We start from the raw sequence: 24,376 nt of genomic DNA, 5'->3' as shown, positions 1-24,376 counted from the left end.
AAGACACAAAGAAATAGAAAAAACATTCCATGTTCATGGATTGGAAAAGAAATATTGTTAAAATGCCGATACTACCCAAAGCAATCTACACATTCAATGCAATCCCTATCAAAATAACACCAGCATTTGGGGCGCCTGGGTGGCTCAGTCAGTTAAGCATCTGACTTCGGCTCAGGTCATGATTTCACAGCTTGTAGGCTTGAGACCCACGTTGGTCTCTGTGCTGACAGCTCGGAGCCTGGAGCCTGTTTCAGATTCTGTGTCTCCCTCTCTCTCTGACCTTCCCCCACTCACACTCTGTCTCTCTCTCTCTAAAAAAATAAACACTAAAAAATTTTCAAAAAAAAATTCAAAATAACGCCAGAATTCTTCACAGAGCTAGAACAAACACTTTAAAAAAAATTTGTATGAAACCAGAAAAGACCCAAATAGACAAAGCAATCTTGAAAAAGAAAAACAAAGCAGGAGGCATCACAATTCTGGACTTCAAGCTGTATGACAAAGCTGTAATAATGAAGACAGTATGGTACTGGCACAAACACAGACACATAGATCAGTGGAACAGAATAGAGAACCCAGAAATGGACCCACAAATGTATGGCCAGCTAATCTTTGACAAAGCAGGAAAGAATATCCAATGGAAACAAGAAAGTCTCTTCAGCAAATGGTGTTGGGAAAACTGGACAGTGGCATACAGAAGAATGAACCTGGACCATGTTCTTAACCACACACACACACACACACACACACCCTCAAAATGGATGGCAGACCTAAATGTAAGACAGAAAACCATCAAAATCCCAGAGGAGAAAACAGATAGCAACCTCTTTGACCTTGGCGGCAGCAACTTCTTACTAGACCCTTTTCTGGAGAGGGAAGGGTAACAAAAGCAAAAATGAACTATTGGGACCTCATCAAGATAAAAAGCTTTTGCACAGTGAGGGAAACAATCAGGAAAACTAAATGGCAACTGATAGAATAGAGAAGATATTTATTTGCAAATGACATATTGGATAAAGGGTTAGTATCCAAAATCTACAGAAAACTTAACAAACTCAACATCCAATAAACAAATAATCCAGTGAAGGAGAGGACAAAAGACATGAGCAGATACTTTTCCAAAGAAGACATCCCAATGACTAACAGGCACATGAAAAGATGCTCAGCATCACTCATCATCAGGAAAACAGAAATCAAAATCACAACGCGTTGCACTGCTGATGCAAATGCAACCTGGTGCAGCCACTCTGGAAAACGGCATGGAGATCGCTCAAAACATTAAAAATAGAGATACCCTCTGATCCAGAAATTGCGCAACTAAGTATTTATCCAAAGGATACAAAAATGCTGATTCAGAGGGCACATGTACCCCAATGTTTATAGCAGCACTATCAACAATAGCCAAATTTTAGAAAGAACCCAAATATCCATCAGCTGATGAACGGATAAAGATTTATGTATACGTACAGTGCGCGCGCGCGCGCACACACACACACACACACACACAGTGGAATATTATTCAGCAATCAAAAGGAATGAAATCTTGCCAGTTGCACAATATGGATGGACTAGAGTGTATTATGCTAAGTGAAATACGTCAGAAAAGACAGATATCATATGATTTCACTTATATGTGGAATTTAAGATGAACAAAACATGAACATAGGGCAGGGGAAGGAAAAATAAGATAAAAAAGGACAGAGAGGCAAACTGTAAGAGATAAATAAAGAGAACAAACTGAGGGTTGCTAGAGAGGTGTTTCGGGCAGGATGGGCTGAATGGGTGATGGGCATTAAGGAGGGCACTTGTGGGGAGCAATGAGAGTTGTATGTAAGTGATGAATCAATGTGTTCTCTTCTTGAAACTAATACTGCACTGTGTGTTAACAAACTGAACTTAAATAAATACATTTTTTAAAAGGAAAAATACTATACTCTTTGGCTTTGTGATAGTTTAGCCAAAACAATTAGGAATTTCATATTTAGATCACAAGTTATTTAGATCGTAAGAACTGTCATGTATTCCTTCATGATGAGTGTTTATTAATGATAAGAGACATATTTATATTTTATGCAGCATAGACTAGCTGAGCACACTAAAGGAATTCTATGATTTAATTTTTACAAAAGTACAATCTATGAAGTAGTACTTTCATGAGCTCCATATTGTAAAAATGGGGCTCACAGGATTTTCTTGTTCTGTTCAAAGGCATAAACCAAGTAGGGATGTAGTCTTAATTGGAATTATGTCAGGATGCTTCCTGTTCTGAAACTCTGGGAAGTGGTTCTCGACCAAAGTCGTTGCTCTGTGGATATTTGTCCATGTCTGAAGGGATTCTGCTGAATACCTTCATCCACAGGACAGCACCCAACAAAAAGAATTTTCTAGTTTCAAGAGTCAATGGTGAGAAGGTGAGAAAACCTGCTCCACACTAAGGCTTCTCCAACTTCACCGTGTACACAATTCACCAGGGACTGTAGTTAAAATGCAAATTCTGATTTATCAGGGCTCCAGGGGCCCCAGCAACTCTGCTTCTCTAACAAGCTCCCTCATGGTGTTGATGCTACAGGTCTTGGTCTGTGGGGCACAGTCTGAGAGCAAAGTTGTGCTTCTGTGTTAGAAGAAATTTAAATTAGAATTAAAGTTGTTAAGATGGCAACACTACCGAAAAAATCTACAGATTGAATGTCATTATGGAAATAACAAATGGGGGGGGGGTTGGGGAAAAATTTTTAAGCCCATCCTAAAATTAAATTTAAAACTTAAAATTTCAAAGCAGGAACACAGGATGTCATCCCATTTATTTATGTCTTCTTTAATTTCTTTCAGCAATATTTTGTAGTTTTCATTTATAAGTGTTTTGCTTGTAACAGGTTAACCCATCATTCACCCCAGCAAATAAATGCCCTTAAACATTGCCACTGGTATTCCATACTTGACTGGGAGATGTACAAAGAAATGTAGTGCGTACTAATACAAAGGACAATTTAAAATTTGCTTTATCATAATCGAGGTCACCTTTGACTTGAAGGCCATAGTAAGTCATTCTTTTTTTTTAATATGAAATTTATTGTCAAATTGGTTTCCATACAACACCCAGTGCTCATCCCAACACCCCCTCCCAACACCCTCCCCCAACACCCATCACCCACCCTCTACTCCCTCCCACCCCCTGTCAACCCTCAGTTTATTCTCACTTTTTAAGAGTCTCTGATGGTTTGCCTCCCTCCCTCTCTAACCTTTTTTTTTTTTCTTTCCCTCCCCCATGGTCTTCTGTTAAGTTTCTCAGGATCCACATAAGAGTGAAAACATAAGGTATCTGTCTTTCTCTGTATGACTTATTTCACTTAGCATAACACTCTCCACTTCCATCCACGTTGCCACAAAAAGCCAGATTTCATTCTTTCTCATTGCCACGTAGTATTCCATTGTGTATATAAACCATAATTGCTTTATCCATTCATCAGTTGATGGACATTTAGGCTCTTTCCATCATTGGTCATTGTTGAAAGTGCTGCTATAAACATTGGGGTACAAAGCATAGTAAGTCATTCTATTCATTTGAATTTCCCTTTCCGTGTAGCCTCCACTGGTAGACAAGCATTTGATAATCAGTTTGCCAGCGACTATGTAAGCAATGGTGACATACAGCCATGAAGCCATACAACCAGAAGAGAACAGGATCCTAATTAGGAAAATAAAACCAATGGCCTGTTATGAAACACACTAGTATGTTCATCAGGAAGAGCAGGTAGAGATACACAAAGGAATGGCAAACACAAAGTGAAAAACTGTGGTCTCAGATTTAGAATAGAATAGAATAGAATAGAATAGAATAGAATAGAATGGGATAGGATAAGATAGGATAGGATAGGAACAAATGGCCTACTTACCAAATTGAATTTTTCCATCAGAATGGTAACAAATGTCTATTCTCTTAGTAAAACTAAAGACATCTTGAAAGGGGTGATTTTTGTCATTTGGGAAGAAATTATTCTTAAGAAACCCAAGCAATTCAATGAGATAAATGGGAATTCCTAATTTTTCCATATCACAGGTTGGGAATCAATTTAGAAATAAAGAAAATGAAGGGAAAATTGTTGGATATCAGAGAGAGGGAAAAATTTAATAAATGACTGACTAAATTGTACTTAGTAGTTAAAAAAAATAAAACTTCCAGGAAATAAGGAAGCCCATTCTATGTACAGAATTTGCTTAAAAAATCACAACTTCTGAGTCTAAACCTCTTAAGCCAGCAGTCATGGGAAATTCTTCAGCCCAAGACAATTAGCCCTTTTATAGCTGCCATAGCAGAGAATCTCCTCAGAGCGCCCTTTATGTCTCTGTTCCTCAGGCTGTAGATGAAGGGGTTCAGCATGGGCGTGACCACCGTGTACATCACCGAGGCTGTGGCACTTGAGAGTGAGCTCTGGGTAGCAGCAGAGCTGAGGTACACTCCCAGCCCAGTACAATAAAATAGAGAGACAACCGAGAGGTGAGATGCACAGGCGGAAAATGCCTTATACTTGCCCAGAGCTGATGAGATCCTACGTATGGAGGAAACTATCTTAGAATAAGAGTAAAGGACCCCAGCCAGGGGAGCACCACCCAGCAGCACAGTTGCAAAATACAACATCATGTCATTAATAAAGGTGTCAGAACAGGCAAGTTGGATCATCTGATTGAGTTCACAGAAAAAGTGGGGGATTTCCACCTCTGTACAGAAGGACAGCCGCAACACCATTAAGGTTTGTAACAAGGAATACAGAACACTCATGATCCAGGACACCAGAACCAGGAGTCCACAGAGCTGGGGGTTCATGATGATTGTGTAGTGCAGGGGGTGACAGATGGCCACAAACCGGTCATAGGCCATCACACTCAGGAGAAAGTCATCCAACACTGAAAAGATTATGAAGAAGTTCATCTGTGCGATGCAGTCCTCATAGGTTATGACTTTGCTCTGGGTCCGGATGTTCACCAGCATCTTTGGGATGGTGGTGGAGGTGAAGCAAATGTCTACAAAGGACAGGTTGGCCAGGAAGAAGTACATGGGCGTGTGGAGGTTGGGGTCTGTGCTGATGGCCAAGATGATGAGCAGGTTTCCAAACACAGTGATCAGGTACATGGAGAGGAAAAGCCCAAATATGAGGGGCTGTAGTTCTGGTTCATCTGAAAATCCCAGAAGAAAAAATTCTGAAATTTGTGTTTTGTTGCTCAGTTCCATGTGGTGGAGGTGGCTTCTTGGAAAGAAGGAAATAACATGAGTACATTTCACACAAACCTTCATTACTCAAAGAATTGAAATACTACTTTTATAGTTTGGAGCCCAGAAATTCATTTTAATATGTTGTATGTGGATACGGTCCCCTTCAGGAATGCACTCGGACATATCTGATATGTTCTGTGTGTTTTTTTCAATCAGCTTCTTTCCTAAGGGATCATACATTTCACAGTTTTACTAAGAAGTTCTTCAAGAATTTCAGGAATATACATTGAGTGCTGACCATGTGTCAGTCACTATCTAAGGAATGAGCATAAGGTGTTAAAGAAAAAAAGTCCTACAATGATAGAGAAAAAATATAAGCGAATAAGAGAATTGTAAAACTTTTTAGATGGTGAGGAGTATTAGGAAGAAAAGAAAAACAGGCATAAAACAAAGCAAATAGGGCATTCTATTTTTGTGGGTATTAAAACAGGGTGCTGTCGAAAAAACCCACCAGACGCTGAATAGAAGCAAGTCAAGATTTTATTCACGGCTGGGCCAAACCTGATCTCCTGATCTTAAGGAGAAAAGTGCAGAGAATGGCCCTGAACAAAGGTAGCAGTGAGCTTATATGGATTTTAGCAAGTCATAATACGTCATTATTTAGTTAACCAATTACAATTTACAACATCTCATGGTAGCCAATTATATTGTGACACACAGACGTTAGTTTTGGTGGTAACCTATCAATTTAAAGTTTTTTGTCCTAAGGGGGTTTAAAATGACCAAAGTTAGACACCTTGTTGTAAGTTGCAATCGCTTATGAACTCCAGACAGGAAAAACAGGATCAAAACACGTTTATTACGGCTGGGCCAGACAGGGAAATACAACAGGTCCCGAAAGTCTGGCCCCGAACAAACTTTGGGGATGTCTTATAAGGGCTGTATCGACCAATCAGGTTGCACAAGGGTGGCAGTTTGAAAGGGCGGGCACCAATCACACAATGTTGTAGGTTTTTAAAATATAAGACGGGCACCAATCACACAGTCCTGAAGAATTTCAAAATATAACTTGTTGACCTAGCTAGTTGAATGCTGAGTCACATTGTTTACAATATTAATCGTCTATCTAGTTCGAACAGGATGCGGTGCCTGAGAATGGGGAAGGGTGATTATGCCAAGCAGGTTTACAAAAGCTCAAACAAGCAGTTAAGAGGAAGTTTTATTTCTCAGTAACTCAGCAAATGTGGTTTTAAGCAGAACTAATATCTAGGGAACAGGAACAGCACTTCTAGGAAAGCCCAAAACAAACACTGGTTCAGCATCTCATACTCTGGGGTCCTTCTAAGCTTACATAGGTCATAGTTTACTCCCGGGCTACAGGAGGCTAGCTATGTTTGCCCTAAGATACCGTGGGGCAGTGAGTTCGTGACTTTTTACATGTTGGTCTTGCCTAGGCCAGATCTTGGTAGAAGGGATAGGGGAGCGTTTTGCAACCTAAGTTATCCATTTAGCAAGCAGGCGAAGTTATGGAAGCGAGATAGGGCAGTTAGTAATTTCCTATAACCCTAATAGGGAGCTACATAAGCTTTTATCTCAATTATTCATGAAAGGTGAGTTTAAGCCAAACTTATATACAATAAGCTTTCTGATATCTTATAAGTTGACCTATTACAGGTATTTGGGCAAATTGTGCAACAAGGTGATATTGGAACACAGACCTTGATAAGACAGAGAGGTAGATGTGGGAGTATGGGGGAAATGTGCCCAGCAGAGGGAATGGCCAGTGCAAAGGCCCTGAGGAATGTACTTGTTTCAAGTGTTCAAATCAAAAAGGGAAGCCGGCGCTACAAGGGGAATGAGCCTGAGGGACACTGATGACAGATGCTGTCAGACATGTGATGAAGGAAGTGACCTCTCTGCTACTACTGTGACCTTAAGGCACAGGGCCGTTCTTGTCCACACTACCTCTCCCTCTGTATTCAGCATGCTGCAAAGCCATCCCATGAATTGACACAGATCCCCATCTTGGTGCCTGCTCTTGACTGAGTTCTGGCCCCTGTATTGTGTCACCTTGAGATTGGGAGTCCTGGCCCCTGCTGTGAGGACTGCTCACCCTCTACAAGTCACACACACACAGGACACCGTGGTCTTCTGGGTTGTGTAATCCCTGTCTTTACATCCCCCGCCATCCAGGTTACGCTGGGAATGGATACAACCCAAATAGACCAGATCAGCGATCTTTCCCCTGAAAAATGTAGAAGTGGTTCCTGGAAGTGTTAATTCCTAAGCCTCCCATGGGCAAATGAGGTTGAAGCTCCATGTTGGGATAGCCATCTCCTGTTGTGTATTTCACAAACTTATGTTTAATAAGTGGAAAGACAGAGGGATGGTGAATGAAATGGATGAGGCAGAGCGTGGAGAATAAGCTTAGGAGTTCCCTGAGCTTGCACCGATGAGTTAACAAGGCATAAAGAAAGAGAAGCCACAGGATGAAGGCATCCAACATTAGGTAAACAGGGCAAAGGTCCCAGTATAGGACAAAAGTATCGGAACAGGAAATCTCAGGATAGAAGCATCCAAAATGAGGTAAAAAGTTTAGGTATTCAGGGCAGAAACACCCCCCAACTGAATACAATAGCAGAAAGCTGCTTTCCCAGGAAGGAAGGACTAAAATTAGGTAAATGGATAAACAGGGCTGTAGACCTCAGCAAGGGGAAGTTGCCCCAAGGGGAGCTAATTAGCAAAAGAAAGGTGCCTTGTAGACCCTAAGGTAGCCTGCTCTGTCTGGCTTGCGCCCTAGGCCAGTTTAGGTAAACAGAGGTGGCACCTCATGTCTGTTGTAAACAACCATCTGCCTGGCACCAGGATTTGTTTTGCATTGACCCAAACCCCTAACACCACACGTCTTCAAACCCCAGCTTCCCCCACGCCCATGAGTTAATGTTGACGGTTCCATTGTCTCTGTGCCCACCCATCACACCTGTAAGCCTCCTGATCCTAATGAAAACAGAGCAAGGACCCTTACTCGGGTCTCTTGTCTCCTCCTGGACATTTGCCTCTCTTGCATTACAATCCTGTGTCCCCTCTCTTGCTAGACAAGACCCAGAGTCTAGGACAACAGAACAAGGATGCAGTAAGCTCAGGGGGTCCCCGAGGGATTGTGACAAACAGTAACCTCCCTCGCTTCTGGAAGCTTTGCACCCGACCACCTCCCCCGATGCCCAGCAAAAACTATGTGAGAACACATTTAACTGCCCCCAAAGACGAAAGTGCTGATATCTTCCTAATGTCAAACACCTTACATATGGCGGGGCCAAGGGAAAAAATGAGCAAGGGGATAAGCCAACACTTCACAAAAGGAAGTGCACGTGATTGGATGCAAGTTGCGCAGTTACAAGGTCAATCACGGAAGACTTCGCTTTCACGTGCCTCTTGCATCATTACTTGGGCAATTTGTTTTCATGGGGGCTGACAGCAGGTGAGGGCAGCCCTGTTATCCCTTTCTCTTTTTAATGTTTTTTTTCTTTCAGAGAGAGAGAGGGAGCACAAGCAGGGGAGGGAGAGAGGGAGAGAGAGCAAGCACACAAGCAGGGGAGGGACAGAGAGAGTCCCAAGCAGGCACCATGCTGTCAGCACAGAGCCCAACAAGGGGCTGGATCTCACGAACAGTGAGATCTGAGCTGAGCCAAAATCAAGAAGAGATCTCTTAACCCACTGAGCCACCCAGGCGCTCATCTCCCATCCCTATGTGATGTCCTCTTGTCGATACTCTTGGACTCTGGGTATTGGTCTCTTTTTCACAAACCCAAGGGGCACCTGGAATCCTCATTCTATATGTCAGCCAGTGGACAGAGGCTTCCCCAGACCATGCTCTGTAAATGCTCCCGACACCATGACAGTCCAGTTTTGTACCAAATAACTTGTTTCATATGATTATGCTTGACCGCATGATGCCATCCGTATATTTATATTATTGTTCTCTGTCCTTGGTGCTACACAGAAACATACGCTAGCGAAGGGATTTCACCTTCTTTGTTCACTTTTGTTTTTGTCACAAATGTATGTCACTATGTGGTTAATATGAAAAACCCAAGGATATGAAAAATTATAGAATGAAAAAAATAAAGGGATGATGCAACCACGTTAAAATGAGTAGTTTGAAAACAACTGTCCACAGCAAAAGTATGTGAAACATAAAAACTAACTGAAATTGGCTATAGAAAAGAAATTATTAAGGATATCAACATGGATTCATAATTAAATTGTCAATGGCCTACACATGAAAAAATATATATAATGTTCCTAGAATGCTTAGTTTTTATTTGTTAAATGAGTCAGAAATTAGGTCTCAATGCATAAGGACATTGACCATATGGCAAGGTTTTATTTCGGTTTAGTTGGAAAAGGTTGAATTGCTATATAACAGCTAGAATAAATGAATATCTAAACCAGTGCTGGCAGCAATGGATATCTATCTGGAAGAATATGCAACTGGCCCCCTCCTCAGACACTTCACAAAAATTCAGAGGGATTATGACCTCAGTGTAAGTGTAACCATATAATATAGCAGAACATCAAGGAAACTACATATAACATTCACAGGTGAGCAAAACCACTAAATAAAGCCATAATCTCAGAAGTAAGAAGATAGATTTACTTAAATAAAATTAAAAATTTTTATGATCAAAATATGTTGCAAAAATCAATTGAGAAACAATGATCTCAGGAAATCATTTGAAATGCGGTAATGTTTTAAAAAGAGAGAGAGAGGGGCGCCTGGGTGGCGCAGTCGGTTGGGCGTCCGACTTCAGCCAGGTCACGATCTCGCGGTCCGTGAGTTCGAGCCCCACGTCAGGCTCTGGGCTGATGGCTCAGAGCCTGGAGCCTGTTTCGGATTCTGTGTCTCCCTCTCTCTCTGCCCCTCCCCCGTTCATGCTCTGTCTCTCTCTGTCCCAAAAATAAATAAACGTTGAAAAGGGAGAGAGAGAGAGAGAGAGAGACAGAGAGAGAGAGAGAGAGAGAGAGAGAATAACCTATGGGCATATAATAATAATAAAACCAATCAGACGGTCATCAAACATATGACCTTGGCTGAAACTGAGGGATAGTTTAAGGAAAATAACAAGAACTGTCTCCTTCACCCAGCAGCCTGGAAAAAAACTTACAGGGCTGTTACGTTGTTTGTGGTTGAAACTTTCAAAAAGGAGCCAAAGGGTTATTCTGAATTTGTTGGCCTAAGAGTAAGTGTTACAAGGTTGAAGGCAGAACCTGAAAGCAGCTGTATTACAGATACTGACATTCTGTCACCAGGAGCTTCCCAGTCTCTGCACCCATCCTGCCCAGAGCCTGCCCTGTGGTGGGGAGCGTCCTGTGCCCTGTAAGATGTTCAGAGCATCCCTGACCTCTGTGCACCCCTCTCCAGCGTGACAGACAAAGTGTCTCCAGACATTGATCAATGTCCCCCGGGGGACAAAATTACACCTGATTAGAACCACACATTGAATTTAACAATCTCAACATAGTTTTTCTAGCATGCCCATAATAGCAATTGAATGAAAAAGAATAAGAAAGCTCTTCAAGAGTGTGAATGGCACTCCCTCTGAAACTGACACAGCCAGTGAATAAATACATGAATTACTTAATTAAGCAAACAAACACAGTGACCACTTGCTCTGGGCTACGTTGGATTGGCTCTCAAGTGGTGACAGTTAATGATCTTGGCTTCCATTCTCTCTGACCCTCTCACCCACGGTCCACTGCGCTGTTGGACTCACCTGGCTGGGATGTCTGACGGGAAGGTCTCCTTGTGGAAGCCTGAATGCCTCCCTGGATAGCAGATGATAGGGACTAAAGCTCTGCCCTCACCCGAGACAGCAGGAGGCAGTGAAGCATCAGTCCTCAGCCAGAACTAGGATTCAGAACAAACAGAAAAGCATGCCCCTTCCTGTGCAAGGTTGCACGGGCTGACAGACAGGAGCCCAGGAGGTATTTACAGCTCCCTGTTGTCTGCTCATTAGGTATATGTTCCCTCTTCTTACTCCAGCACAGTTCCCAAGCGGAACACTTTTGCACACATAGGAAATTTCTCTAATGAACCATGTTCCCAAGAGACCAGTTTAGAAGTAGTGAATCCTCAGGGACACCAGGGTGGCTCAGTCGGTTGGGCGTCAGACTTTAGCTCAGGTCATGGTCTTGTGGTTTGTGAGTTCGAGCCCTGCGTTGGGTCTGTGCTGGCAGCTTGGAGTCTGGAGCCTGCTTCAGATTCTGTGTCTCCCTCTCTCTCTGCTCCTTCCCCACTCTCAGTGTCTGTCTCTCAAAACTAAACATTAAAAAAAAAGTAGGGAATCCAGTTGGATGGGCTTGTTTTTGTTTTTGTTTTTTTTTTTACTCCTTTTCCTTCAGCTTGCCTCCCTCCTGGTGAGTAAATCTCCCAGCACCTTATCTCAGCTCCCAGTTACGGTTTCCTCCAGGTCTGAGTCTGAGGGATCCTGCCTGGACTAGGTCTCTTTATCTTCAAAGCATTGACTTGCGGTGGGGACCCAGCTATCTCCAGACGTGTTTACTCTTCTCTTAAATGAGGTGGAGAACTCGGTTCTTCTGATAATAAACCTTGGGCACTATGCACATTGGGTTCAAGATACATTTGCCGTTACTATTAGGACTTTCTTACTTTATCTCAAGCTAAAAACTGTCACTTAGTCCCACTTATAAAGGCCTTGTTGATTATAAGAGGTATACTTAGGTCTTTGCACATGCTATCACCTGTATCAAGCATTTACAGGGAATGTTTAATTCAATGTTCTGTGAACATGTCGTCCCTGAGAAACTCCATTTCTAAACTCCATTCTCCAGGCGGGAATGTGCTCGGCGGCATCTAGTGATCTGCCCGAAGTCAGTGCTCGAGGATGTGGGCCTTGAGTGGGATTCTGTCGGGATGCTTCTGGTTCTCAAGCTTGGGGGCAGTGGTTCTCCACCAGAAATGAATTTTCCCCCGGGGATGTCTGGTGACGTCTGAAGGGATGCTGCTAAACACCTCGTCCACAAGAAGCAGCCTCCAAAAATAGACTTAAGCTGTCCCAAAGGTCTGGTGCAACAAGTGAGAAAACCTATTCCAGACCAGCCCTTCTCCAACCTCACATGGTCTACAAATGTTTATGAATCCACACGGATCCTGCTGCAAATGCAGCATCTGAGTGATAGTCCCCGGGTGGCCCAGAGCTTCTGCGTTTTTGACAAGCTCTCACTTGTCATTTATGTGCAAGGTCCAGTCCGTGTACCACTCTTTGGTTAGCAAGGGTGTGATCCTGTGTTAGAGACAGATGTAGGTAGTTTTAGAGATCTCCTATACAAAAAATCATCGTTGCATGTAATTTGGAGGAAATAGTGTATCCCTCCTTCTGGAGGCTGTGTCAATTCTGTGTTTGTTTCTTTTATAGGCAGGCACTAGTGTGGCACAAAATAATACACCCAGGTTTTGTTTTTTTCATGTATCTATTATTTTGTAATAGTTTTAGTACAGTTGACACACAAGGTTACAACAGTGGGAGGTGCGGGCTTCCAGTTATGGGACGAATAAGCCATGGGAATAAAAGGCCCAGCATAAGGAATGCGGTCAATTTATTGTAATGGTGCAGCCCGGGGACAGACAGTAGCTGCTCTCATGGTGACAGAGCATAATGTATAAACTAGTCAAATCACCTGAAAACAATACACTTTTGAAAAAGACTTTTTAGAAGACAGAGGAGGAGCCTCCCAAGCAGGTCCACATCCTAATCAGTGCTTACGAACATGGTATTTTCTAGAGCTCAGGGAATCAAGGTAGGCGATTGAACAGGGCTGCCAATCAGCTGCCATTCAGATACAACGATTAGCTGTGATTGTCCAGGTGGCACTAAGGTAGTCACGACAGTCCTCCAAATGTTGAGGAGGGAGTCAAAAGAGTTGGTGTCAGAGAGACTTTGAAACTGCTACCCTGTCGGCTCTGAAGGTGGAGGGAGAGCCATGACCAGAGAATGCAGGTGACCGGCGACAGAGACTGCAAATGGAAAGGAAACAGATTCTCCCCTGAGCCTCCAGTAGGAAGTCAACCCTGCAGACTTCTTGCTATTAGCCCGATGAGCTTCCTTCCGAGCTCTGACTCCAGAACTGTAAGGGTGTGTATGTTTTAAGCAGCTAGTGTGGAGATATTTTACAGCAGTGGTAGAACTCTCATACTGACATAGTCCATACAATTATTTGAGGAAACTGAGTTTAAGACTCTGAATCCAGTCATCATCTTCCCCGGGAAAAGGTTATTTGACATGTGAGGAACCCACAGTAAGTACAAAAAAAATGAAATTGATTTCGATATATTCTGCCCCATCAGCTGGTACAGTGATTTCCTCGGGGTAGAAATGTGAGTGTCGTCTGACTACAAGGCCTTTGAGGCTACAGGTCCGGAAAAGGAATGAACCCATGATCAACATTAAGGTCACCCTTTGTAATTTAAGATTTTGTGTCTGTATTTCTACATCCTTTTATTTCATGTTAATTCAACCATTCATCTGTTCAGTGCTATCCTCTCCAACGGTCTCTCACATCTCCTTTCAACATAAAAGATGAAATCACAAGTCATCTGTGTGTGTACATGTGTGGTGAGTGTGCTTATTTGAAAGAAAATTGGATATAAACACACACACACATGACAAACCTTTCACCCTCAAATGATTTCTCTGAGTTACAAAGGAAGTTCCACACATGTTATTCACCCTCACGACCTCCACACGGTTCAGTATGCCATTCTGCCTTCAGAAATAAGGAGACTGCGGCTCAGGATGCTTCAATTTTAGAAAGTACCTAACATCTTGGGATCAAGTCCCACGTCGGGGCTGACAGCATGGAACCTGCTTGAGATTCTCTGCCCCTCCCCTGCACTTTCTCTCTCCCTCTCCTTCTCTCTTTCACTCTCTCTCAAAATAAATAAATTAAAAAAAAAGAAATTACCCAGTAAAGCACTTCAAGGTTATGTGACAGTCTTAAATTATACACAACAAGAAACTTGAAATATCTACTGTTCATTTGCATGTGGCTCCTTTAATTCACCAAAGTATACACTTTACATATGCAGGTTATAGTGTGTAATTACACTCCGACGATTTAATTCGGTGGAAAAAAATCTGATGGTGCATGGGTAAGGGTAGGATCCAGAGCACAGGTAGTGGATTCTCACTTAAGAGGATTAGGAGATACCACTTCTAATGGGGAGGAAATCATTAGTATGGATGTACAAACAATGGAATTAAATTTAAGTAAACCACATGAGAAAGAAACTCGTTTCTGTAATAGAAGAAGATTAACCTCCATATGGGAACCGTATCTGACCATAAATTGGTTGAAGACAGAAGAGCACTACAGCCAAGCCCAACACCACGCATGAGCCTGAGAAACACAATGTAGAGATTCACACCTGACCCCAGACCCACGAGGAGCCCAGCAGAGATCAGAAACGCTCCCCCGCACATGATTCCATTTGATTTTAAAGGTATTACGATATCTCATTTGACAAGGACCCCCTGTTATACAGCAGTAGCTGACTGACACAATAACCCAAGTGAACGGACCTTAGGCACTTAGAAGATGTGCTGATTTTTATTTGTGGCAAATGATCTGCCGTTGAGGAGAGCACTCATGATCGTTCTGTGATTCAAGTTTATTTCCCAAGACGTTACGAACAAGTGGGCTCCCTTCTGGGTAACTGGGAGAGTTTGAAGGACATGCACATTTGTGCAGAACAACTGGGGACCCTGAGCCTCATGCCAGCAGGACATCCAGTCTCGTGTGAAGCATCCTCTGGTCGTGCAGGTGGGAACGATTTCCGAGCGGGACGGAGGCACAAAATGGGTGGGGCTGATACTGTTCATTTGCCATCATTTGTGACAAATACTGGGAAAAGGAACCTATTTCATGCGACGGTAGGAAGACTCATGTTAGTAGGCATCGTTTCAAAGCTTTCAGAAGAAACGGAAAGCGAATCCGGAGATAAAACAGAAGACACTAAGCAACCCCTTACCTCAGTGAACAAACCACCTCAGCTGCGGACAAAAGCCTCCATGCTTCAATAAATAGAGGCAGCGCATGAAAAAGAAATATTTTGCATAGGAACACAATGGGTGTTTTGCTTCCTCGGGTTTATGGTCTCCTCTGACACCAAGAACATATTAGATCAATCTGTTTATTCCAATTTGTCTTTCCATGTTGACTCCAGGGGAGGTACATATTTGCTCATCAGTTTTGCCAGTGGCTATGATAGGCCTCTGGACGCCGGGCTGAATAACAGAAAAACAACAACAACAACAACAACAACAACAACGAGTCCAGTTAGGAGACACAGAAGCCTGTTTGTACAGTAATTACCTGACATTAGGCTTTTGATTTCTGAGGCATCCATTTCAAAGATCACCATTCATATTAACACATTGCCAGGCTTATGATTCAGTTACTCTACAAACATGCAGGCCCCCCCTCCCACAAATTCCCCCATTAGAAAGCCCTGGTAATCTAGGTAACAACTGTGAGTGACCCCACTTTTCCCGTTCGGTGCCCACATTCCGTTACTGGACTTTTTGTCTGTTTTTTTTGTTGTTATTTTTGAGTACTGGGGGATAATATTTTATTATTCTTTTTCTTTAACTGTTTACATGAGCGTAGTTGACACACGATGTTACCTTAGTTTCAGGTCTGCAATACAGTGATTCAACTTCTCTATACTTTATGCGGGGCTCACACAGGTGTACTGACACCTGTCCCATTACCGCTAGTACATCATCGATGACTATGTTCCATACACTGTGTCTTCCATTGTCATTATTGATCATTCCATAACTCCGTTCCGCCTCTCTTTCCCCCATGTGCCCCGTCCTCAAACTCCACTCATGTTTTAAATTAACCATAAAAACTAAGCCCAGAAACCCATAGCCACTGCACCCATGGACCCCCCCCCCATAAAAGTCAGATCCTTCAACAGTGTTCTCTCTCCGTCCCTGTCAAAGTCCCTCTCCCTCTCTGAAACCTCCCCAAATGGCCTTTGGGCATCCCGTGTGCCCTCCAACACACATGAGAAATAAACCTTGTGTTTTTAGAGTCCTCCGGTGGGTGTTGCTGAGGTGTGTCTTGTGACCAAAATAAGAACCCAAAGGCCAGGGCAGTCACAACATAGGCTCTGGTCAGGGAAACACTTGTGGGAATGTCCACAAGCACAAGGGCATATGCAAATGCCTGGGGTTTCCTACCTAAGCATTGGTGTCAATAGCCTGAGGCTTAAATGGACCCCTGCTAGAGTCCACATCGTCAAAGAGTTCTTAAGGAAGGGACTTAAAAGAGATTGACAGACTCCAGGTGAAAGCAGTGGTTTTGTATTTTCATCTACAATAAAGTTATGTAGGGGGCCTAGGGGCCAAGTGTAGTGTTTTTCCATATGAATAACCCACCTTGTGATTATTCTTTGGGGAAAATTAGGGAAAATTTATATGGCATGGTATAAATCATTTGAAATAAAATTATTTTCAAGGAGACCAACTTGCCCATCATAAGATACAGAAATTTCCAAGCATTTGTGATCTAAGGTTGGGGAAAACATTGGGAACACATGAAAATGAACAAAGGTGAAATAGTGTATCAGACAGAGCAGAAGCTTGATAAAGGGAGTTTCTTAAATATATGGAGAAGTTGGATTCAAACAAATGGAAATTCCAGGAAATAAATAGAAGGAACAGATTCTACTTCCACAGTCTGATCAAGGAACAGCTCTGAGGCTCTGAGCCTTGCAATCATGGGTATGTCTCCAGCCCCAGGACTATTGGCCCTTACATTGCTGGAACCCCAATGATTCTCTTCAGAGCCCTCTTTATGTCTCTGTTCCTCAGGCTGTAGATGAAGGGGTTCAGCATGGGCGTGACCACCGTGTACATCACCGAGGCTGCGGCACTTGAGAGTGAGCTCTGGGTAGCAGCAGAGCTGAGGTACACTCCTAGACTCGTACAAAAAAATAAGGAGACAACCGAGAGATGAGATGCACAGGTGGAAAATGCTTTATACTTGCCCTGAGCTGATGAGATCCTACGTATGCAGGAAACTATCTTAGAGTAAGAGTAAAGGATCCCAGCCAGGGGAGCACCACCCAGCAGCACAGTTGCAAAATACATCACCAAGTTACTAAGAAAGGTGTCAGAACAGGCAAGCTGGAGCATCTCATTGAGTTCACAAAAAAAGTGGGGGACATGCAAATGTGTACAGAAGGACAGACGCAACATCATTAAACTTTGTAACAAGGAATTCAGGACACACATGATCCAGGACACCAGAACCAGCAGCCCACAGAACCGGGGGTTCATGATGACCGTGTAGTGTAGGGGGTGACAGATGGCCATGAAGCGGTCATAGGCCATCACGGTCAGAAGAAAGAATTCTAATCCTGCAAAGTGTATGAAAAAATACATCTGTGTGATGCAGTCCTCATAGGTTATGACGTTGCTCTGGGTCCGGATGTTCCAGAGCATCTTCGGGACGGTGGTGGAGGTGAAGCAGATGTCTACAAAGGACAGGTTGGCCAGGAAGAAGTACATGGGGGTGTGGAGGCGGGAGTCAGAGCTGACGGCCAGGAGGATGAGCAGGTTCCCAAACACAGTGATCAGGTACATGGAGAGGAAAAGCCCAAATACGAGGGGCTGTAATGCTGGGTCCTCTGAAAATCCCAGAAGAAAAAATTCTGAAATTTGTGTATCATTTCCTGATTCCATGTGCTGGAGGTGACTACCAGGGAACTAAAAAATAGCATGACTAATTTCCTCAATAATGAACATTGCAAGTATCGTTGAAATTCCACAAATAATACTGTATTCAAAGGATCAATTTCCATAGGTTTTTTACAGAATTCTTCCCCTCTCAGGGAAAAAATCTCCTCCCCTCCCACTGCCAGCTCTAACTAAGACTTCACATCCCCCAGTTAGCTTTTTCCCCATCTACTCATCTATTATATATTTTTAATGAGAAATTCTGAAATCTGTCACATGTTTGAGGAATAACCTTGAGCACTAGCCAGTGCACCTTCATGCAAAGTGTGTAAGTGTCTAGAAACAAAAGCCTGGAGGGTTCAGTGATGGAGAAAGGGGATAAGCAAATAAAGACCAGATAAAATATCAGGAGGTGACAGGTGCCGTGAAGAAAAACAAAGCCTGTGTAAAGGGAAGCGTGGATGGAGGGATGGCTCTTCCTGGTTGCTCGGGCACACCGGCACACATGTAAACAGAGCCCTCGAGGGGACAGGAAACACAAGGTCCTCTGGGGAAGAGCGTGCCCATCAGACGGAACTATGAGTGTGACAGCTCTGAGGAAAGACGTGGGGTTTTCTAAATTAAGTTTTTAAAGCATGAGGGTGGTCGACACACCAGGTCACGTTAGTTTGGGGGGCACCACACAGTGATTCAACAAGTGTCAACATCACCCCCTGCTCACCAGGCATGGAGTTGCCATCTGTCACCACACAGCCTGTGACAGCATCACTGACAGTATTCCCTCCGCTGGGCCTTTACCTCCTCTGAGTCTCCCCTTCCTGAACATGGAAGGAATTCCTTAACCGGAAGCCAGTGTCTCCCACTCCCCTTCACCATCCTGCCTTTTGTTGTTTGCATATTGTGTTAAAGACCCAGGCTCAAAAGAAAGCCAGTGTGTCCAGGGGAAGGAGCGAGAGGAAGACTGATGACAGGTGGTGGCAGGGAACATTGAGGAATGAGGTGGCCTCCCGGACACTGATGACACTTCCTGGCACAAGGAACCCCTCCTTCACATGGTGTTCCTTGCACTTTATTAATTTCATTTCCAAGGAATCTTTGAATAGAAACAGGCACCCTTCTTATATTCATTGTCGGTACTAACCTGGCACCTGTATTTTAAGGGTCACGTATCGGAGGTATGGGTTCCAGGACCTCTGTCTTGAGAACTGCTCATCACACACACACACACACACACACACATGCTCTATAGCCTCCTTGGACCATGTCACAACCAGACTATTCTCACCTCCAGTCGCAATAATTAGGCAAACAATGATACAAGGCAAGCTGTGCAATATCAGATTGTCTTTCCTATAAGTTGCAAAAACATCCAAATTCTAGTAGTTAAGTCTCCCGTGAGCATGTAGACATGGGTCTCGATTTTAAGGTGATCATTTTGTGTCCAGTATTTACAGAAACAAAAATCAAATTCAAAAACTGAGAACAAGACAAGTGGGGAGAACGATCTAATGAGATCATGTGGCCCCTGGTGAGGATGACGAGAAAGTGTCCCTGGTTCTGGCGACACCCCAACCCCAGGTACATCTCCTTGATGCCCAGAATAATAAAGCGGCAAAAGCAATTTATCCAAAAGAAAAAGTAGGAATGTCTTCATGTTACCAAGACATCCCACCAGAATAACAAGGGAAGACACCCACAATTCACAAAAGGAAATACACAGGGTACATGAAAAGTGGGGGATTTTAGCAAAATTATTTGCTAAAGAACAACTTTTCTAAATGATATAAAATGCTAAACTTTTACAATCAGAAACCGGTTTTGAATTGGGGATCTCCACACATTTGCTATTTGGACTTGGAGAACCAACCAAACTATTCTTTTTCTCCCCCCTTGTAAATTCTAGTCAGGTAACACAGAGTGTAATATTGGTCTCAGGAGCAGAATTCAGTGATTCATCACTTACCCCACACAGTGCTCATGGGCTCCCATCTAGCCCATCCCCATCCACCTGCCTCCATCAACCCTCAATTTGTTCTCTATCGTTATGAGTCTCTTCTGGTTTGTTTCCCTCCCTTCTTTTCCCCCACCTTCCCAGCCAAACTATTGTAAATGCTAATATTCTTCCCCCAAATGGTAGGGCTAGAGGTATCTATCCTGCTCAGGTGGTTGGCAGATTTAGTGAATACACTGTAAAGAACTTAGCAGAGTTCCCTCAATTGACAATGAGTGCTTCTCACTGGTGAGGAGATTTGGCTGATTTTTTTTCTTCTCTCAAAGTCCCCATCGCTTCCCCACCTCTGGGGTCCCAAATCCACCGCCTTATTTCAGTTCCTTGTCCTGTCTCCACCTATCATGGGCTGGCACCTCTCTAGCCAATAGTCACAATTACCCAAGAGGTCTTTCTAATATTGCAATTACATGACTGTCCACCTTAACCCCTTCCCAGTGACTCCCCCCTGGAGAATGAACCCCCAATTCCATACCTTCCAACACTTGGCTTGCCTCCCCTGACCGACCCACTGCCTTCATTCACACTCACGCCGCCTCACCCCTTCGATCTCACACACATCGAGCCTGAGTTGTAGCTTCCCCGGAAGGCCCAGCTCAGGTCTCGGAGCCTCTACACCCCTGCTTCCCTCTGCTTGGAGTCACCCCCCTGGTCCGTTTGGAGTTTTTCACCTCTTCTCTATCCTGAAAATCCCATCTCCTCTTTCAGAAGCAAGGAGTCCTCTCCCACACGAATCTTCATGGATGTAGTTCCTTTTAATAGTCTCACAGAATATTAAATAGCCTATTTAATAGTCTCACAGAAGAAAAAGACTTTCTCTTGTGATAATTTAGATGTCCGGGTTATCAATGTGTAACTTTTATTTAATGCCATTGGTTTCCCTGCTGGACTGTGGGCGCCCTGGGGCTATTATGCATACCCCCACCCTTTACCCCCAGACATAGTTTAGTTGGGATCACCAGGAATAAACACATATTGCATGAAGGAATGAGAGGCTCTGCGCTCACAGAAGTTGCCAGTGATGAGAGAGAGAACAGAATCAGGGAGCTACTAGCACAGGAACAGAGGACGAAGAGAAGAATGTTGTCCATGTTCTTAGAATGGGAGCATTTGTGGGGTCAAGCTTGGTCTGCAAGAATAAACTAGAGTAGGGAAAATAAGGCACAGTAGAAAATATCAGAGCGCATCAGACGTGGCCAGGCTGCAAACCCAGCCATTTCGTGGTTCTCCTTGTAGAGCCGTAGGCGTGGGCGCGTGCGTGTGCACAAACGTGTTTCTGTGTTTGCCCCTGCAACGTGCTGGGTCACATGTAAATGGCATGTTTTGCTCCGGGGTAAAGTCAAAGTTCTCTTATCCGTGGCAGTACATGCAAGAATAGTTTCAAAAGAAGGGTAGTTCCTGCTAAGGAGGGGAAAGCAATAGGAATAAGGAGCCTATTCTAGAAGCCAGGTTGCAGAGACAGTGGGCAGCCAGGGCGGGTGCTGGCGTCACTTCAGCGAACATCCGTTCGCTTCATACAGTGTCCACATCGGGCCCTTGTTTGGCTTTTATTCCCTATTTATTCCTATGTATTGGACCACACTTGTTCTCATATGGCCCAGGAACAGACGCAGCTGGCCCTTCTCTCACATTCCTTTGTAATTCCTGAGCTCTGGGTTTTAATCTCTTTTTTGACAAACTCATTGGGCGGCTCCACTCTTCCTGAGTTTAATCCAACATGTGTAGGCGTCCCTACAATATGCTCTATAAAATCCTATACGTGCCCCCAGAACCTATTTCCTTTCTTCGTCTGTATATCCCTGAAGACGTCATGTCACACACACATTTACATCACCCCCTCTGCTTTCTTCATTTAATGTCAGATCCAAATGAGCAGGACCTCACCTGATTGTTCCTTTTTGCCGTTTCATAAAGGTGTACGTTCAGGCAGAAACACATGTGTAGAAAATGGAATGTATAAAATAAAAAGAATAGCAGGGAGAGGACAAGCAGAATACACACAGTGGATTCCAAACAACCTTGCTAATCAAATCCAATTTTAAAAAGACTGTCTTCTGCCATAAAAGATAGAAAATGACAATAATATGTTCATGACATTACCACAGGTGTCTAAATCAAAATGGAATGGGGAAAAAAGCTAATAAAAAAGAATAGGAAAATATCATTTATAATTATCACTGATTTTTAAAATAGCACAGAGAGCAGTATCTAAAATTATAATTTCATCCTATATAATAAACATAGGTGGAATCACGCATCCTTGTGAGAAAGATATAAATTGAATGCGAGGACGTCCATGTTTCCGCAGGACGGCAAAAGGACGATTGCTAGTTTAGAAAATAGATCCAATCACAAAAAAAAGGTAGCAGTGAGGAAGCACAGGTAGGTGCCAATACATACAAAAGGCAGTTTATTGCTACAAGGCACATAAAAAACAATGGGTGAGGGACAAAATATGACTAGTTGACAGGTTTGGCCACTCACAATTTATAAGCTCTCAACAAATAATCTGTACATACATACAAGAACTAAACAGCAAATAGCAAACTTGGCTTAAAATTTTGCAATTGTGTTTTTTTGTTTGTTTCACGTTTTTGTTTAAATTCTAGTTGGTTAACTTAGTGTGATACTGGTTTCAGGAGTCAAATCACGCGTTTGAAAGAATGCAATCAAAAAGAAGAAAGAAAATGACTCAGTAAGAATGACAAACAAAAACAAGAATAAGAATGGTCCGAACCTAGGAAACCAGGCAAAGAGTTTTTGCAGATAATTTGCTGCAAAGAAAGTAAATGGCTAACACCCCAAACCTGTATTCTGTCTCTAGGTAATGAAAAAATTGTCAAGTAAAGCCCTGTAGCATATTCCTGTTGTGTTTTAAATAAACTGTTTAAGTGAATATCTAATGGAGAGAAGATTCTGTGAAATGTATGTCTCCAGAACTGTGGTTGCAAGATCGTGGCTCCCTCCATTGGTCTGGATCTTTCTAACGGGTACAGAATATGCTCCAAAATACCCCATCTTAAAAATATTTTTTAAATTCCCTCACTGCACTGCACCCCCCTCCATACCTAATAGTGTATTTTCCTATTCCCTTTTACTGCAACACTCCTTGGAAGTGTTCAGAGTTTCCAGGAAGACAGTACCTCCCACTCCTTCGTTAATCTCACCCAACTGGACTCTGATTCCCACCACTTAGTTGTCAACAATAATCCTTGCATTAGCAATTTCAACAGACATTCCTTTTTTAAAAAACATTTTAAATATATTGATTATGAATGAATGAGTTCACCACACCAACAAACACAACAGTCTCTCAGATCTGGGACAGGATGGTTAGGCTCTCAGGTGACCTCATCCATTCTCCCTGAACCTTTCCTGAAATACTTGCTGAGCTCTGAGACTCACCTGCTTGGGGTCTCTGAGACGAAGGTCTCCAAGTGGAGGTCAGAATTCCTCCCTGTTGGTTGATGATAGAGAGCAAGCTCTATTTCCAGACAGCAGGAAGGAGTGCTAGGACCCCAAATGCAAACACCATCAGGTAGAACATGTTCAGGGTCTGCGGCAGAGGAGATATTTATAGTCTCTTATGTTTGCTGTATCTGTTCTCTATAACTGCTCATTAGACACATTTCCCATTATTACTCCAACCTCTGAGCACATCTCCCCATGGGAACTTATCTGGACAGAATGGAATTTTTTCCTATAGGTTCTCTGTTCCCAGGAGATCAGGTTAGAATCCAGGTGTATCCAGGGTGCCTGAGTGGCTCAGGGAGTTAAGTGTCCGGCTTTGGCTCAGGTCATGATCTCATGGTTGGTGGGTTCAAACCCTGCATTGGGCTCTGTGCCGACAGCTCAGAGCCTGGAGCCTGCTTCAAATTTTAAGTCTCCCTCTCTCTCTGTCCTTCCCCTGACTCATGCTCTGTCTCTGTCTCTCAAAAATAAGTAAAATGTTAAAAATTAAAAAAAAAAACAATTCAGCTGTATCCAATTTTTTTTAATATATATGAAATTTATTGACAAATTGGTTTCCATACAACACCCAGTGCTCATCCCAAAAGGTGCCCTCCTCAATACCCATCACCCACCCTCCCCTCCCTCCCACCCCCCATCAACCCTCAGTTTGTTCTCAGTTTTTAACAGTTTCTTATGCTTTGGCTCTCTCCCACTCTAACCTCTTTTTTTTTTTTTCCTTCCCCTCCCCCATGGGTTCCTGTTAAGTTTCTCAGGATCCACATAAGAGTGAAACCATATGGTATCTGTCTTTCTCTGTATGGCTTATTTCACTTAGCATTACACTCTCCAGTTCCATCCACGTTGCTACAAAGGGCCATATTTCATTTTTTCTCATTGCCACGTAGTATTCCATTGTGTATATATACCACAATTTCTGTA

General features: G+C 43.1%; 2 protein-coding genes across 2 annotated transcripts; both read right to left on the bottom strand.

The window, feature by feature from the left end:
- Positions 1–4,239: 4,239 nt before the first annotated feature.
- On the bottom strand, positions 4,240–5,290 carry LOC115505121 (olfactory receptor-like protein OLF4). Its single transcript, XM_032591408.1, has one exon. It carries the CDS (start codon positions 5,288–5,290, stop codon positions 4,274–4,276), a length of 1,017 nt encoding a protein of 338 aa, XP_032447299.1. The 3' UTR covers positions 4,240–4,273.
- Positions 5,291–17,049: 11,759 nt separating this feature from the next.
- LOC115505144 (olfactory receptor-like protein OLF4) lies at positions 17,050–18,045 on the bottom strand. The gene is given in 1 exon segment (XM_030302585.1): positions 17,050–18,045. A coding segment is annotated over 1 exon segment (996 nt).
- Between the last annotated feature and the right edge of the window lie 6,331 nt (positions 18,046–24,376).

The sequence above is a fragment of the Lynx canadensis genome, chromosome A2, assembly GCF_007474595.2.
Source record: "Lynx canadensis isolate LIC74 chromosome A2, mLynCan4.pri.v2, whole genome shotgun sequence".
NCBI lineage: Eukaryota > Metazoa > Chordata > Mammalia > Carnivora > Felidae > Lynx > Lynx canadensis.
The sequence above is the reverse complement of the archived record's forward strand: the minus strand, read 5'-3'. Positions and strand labels throughout refer to the sequence as shown.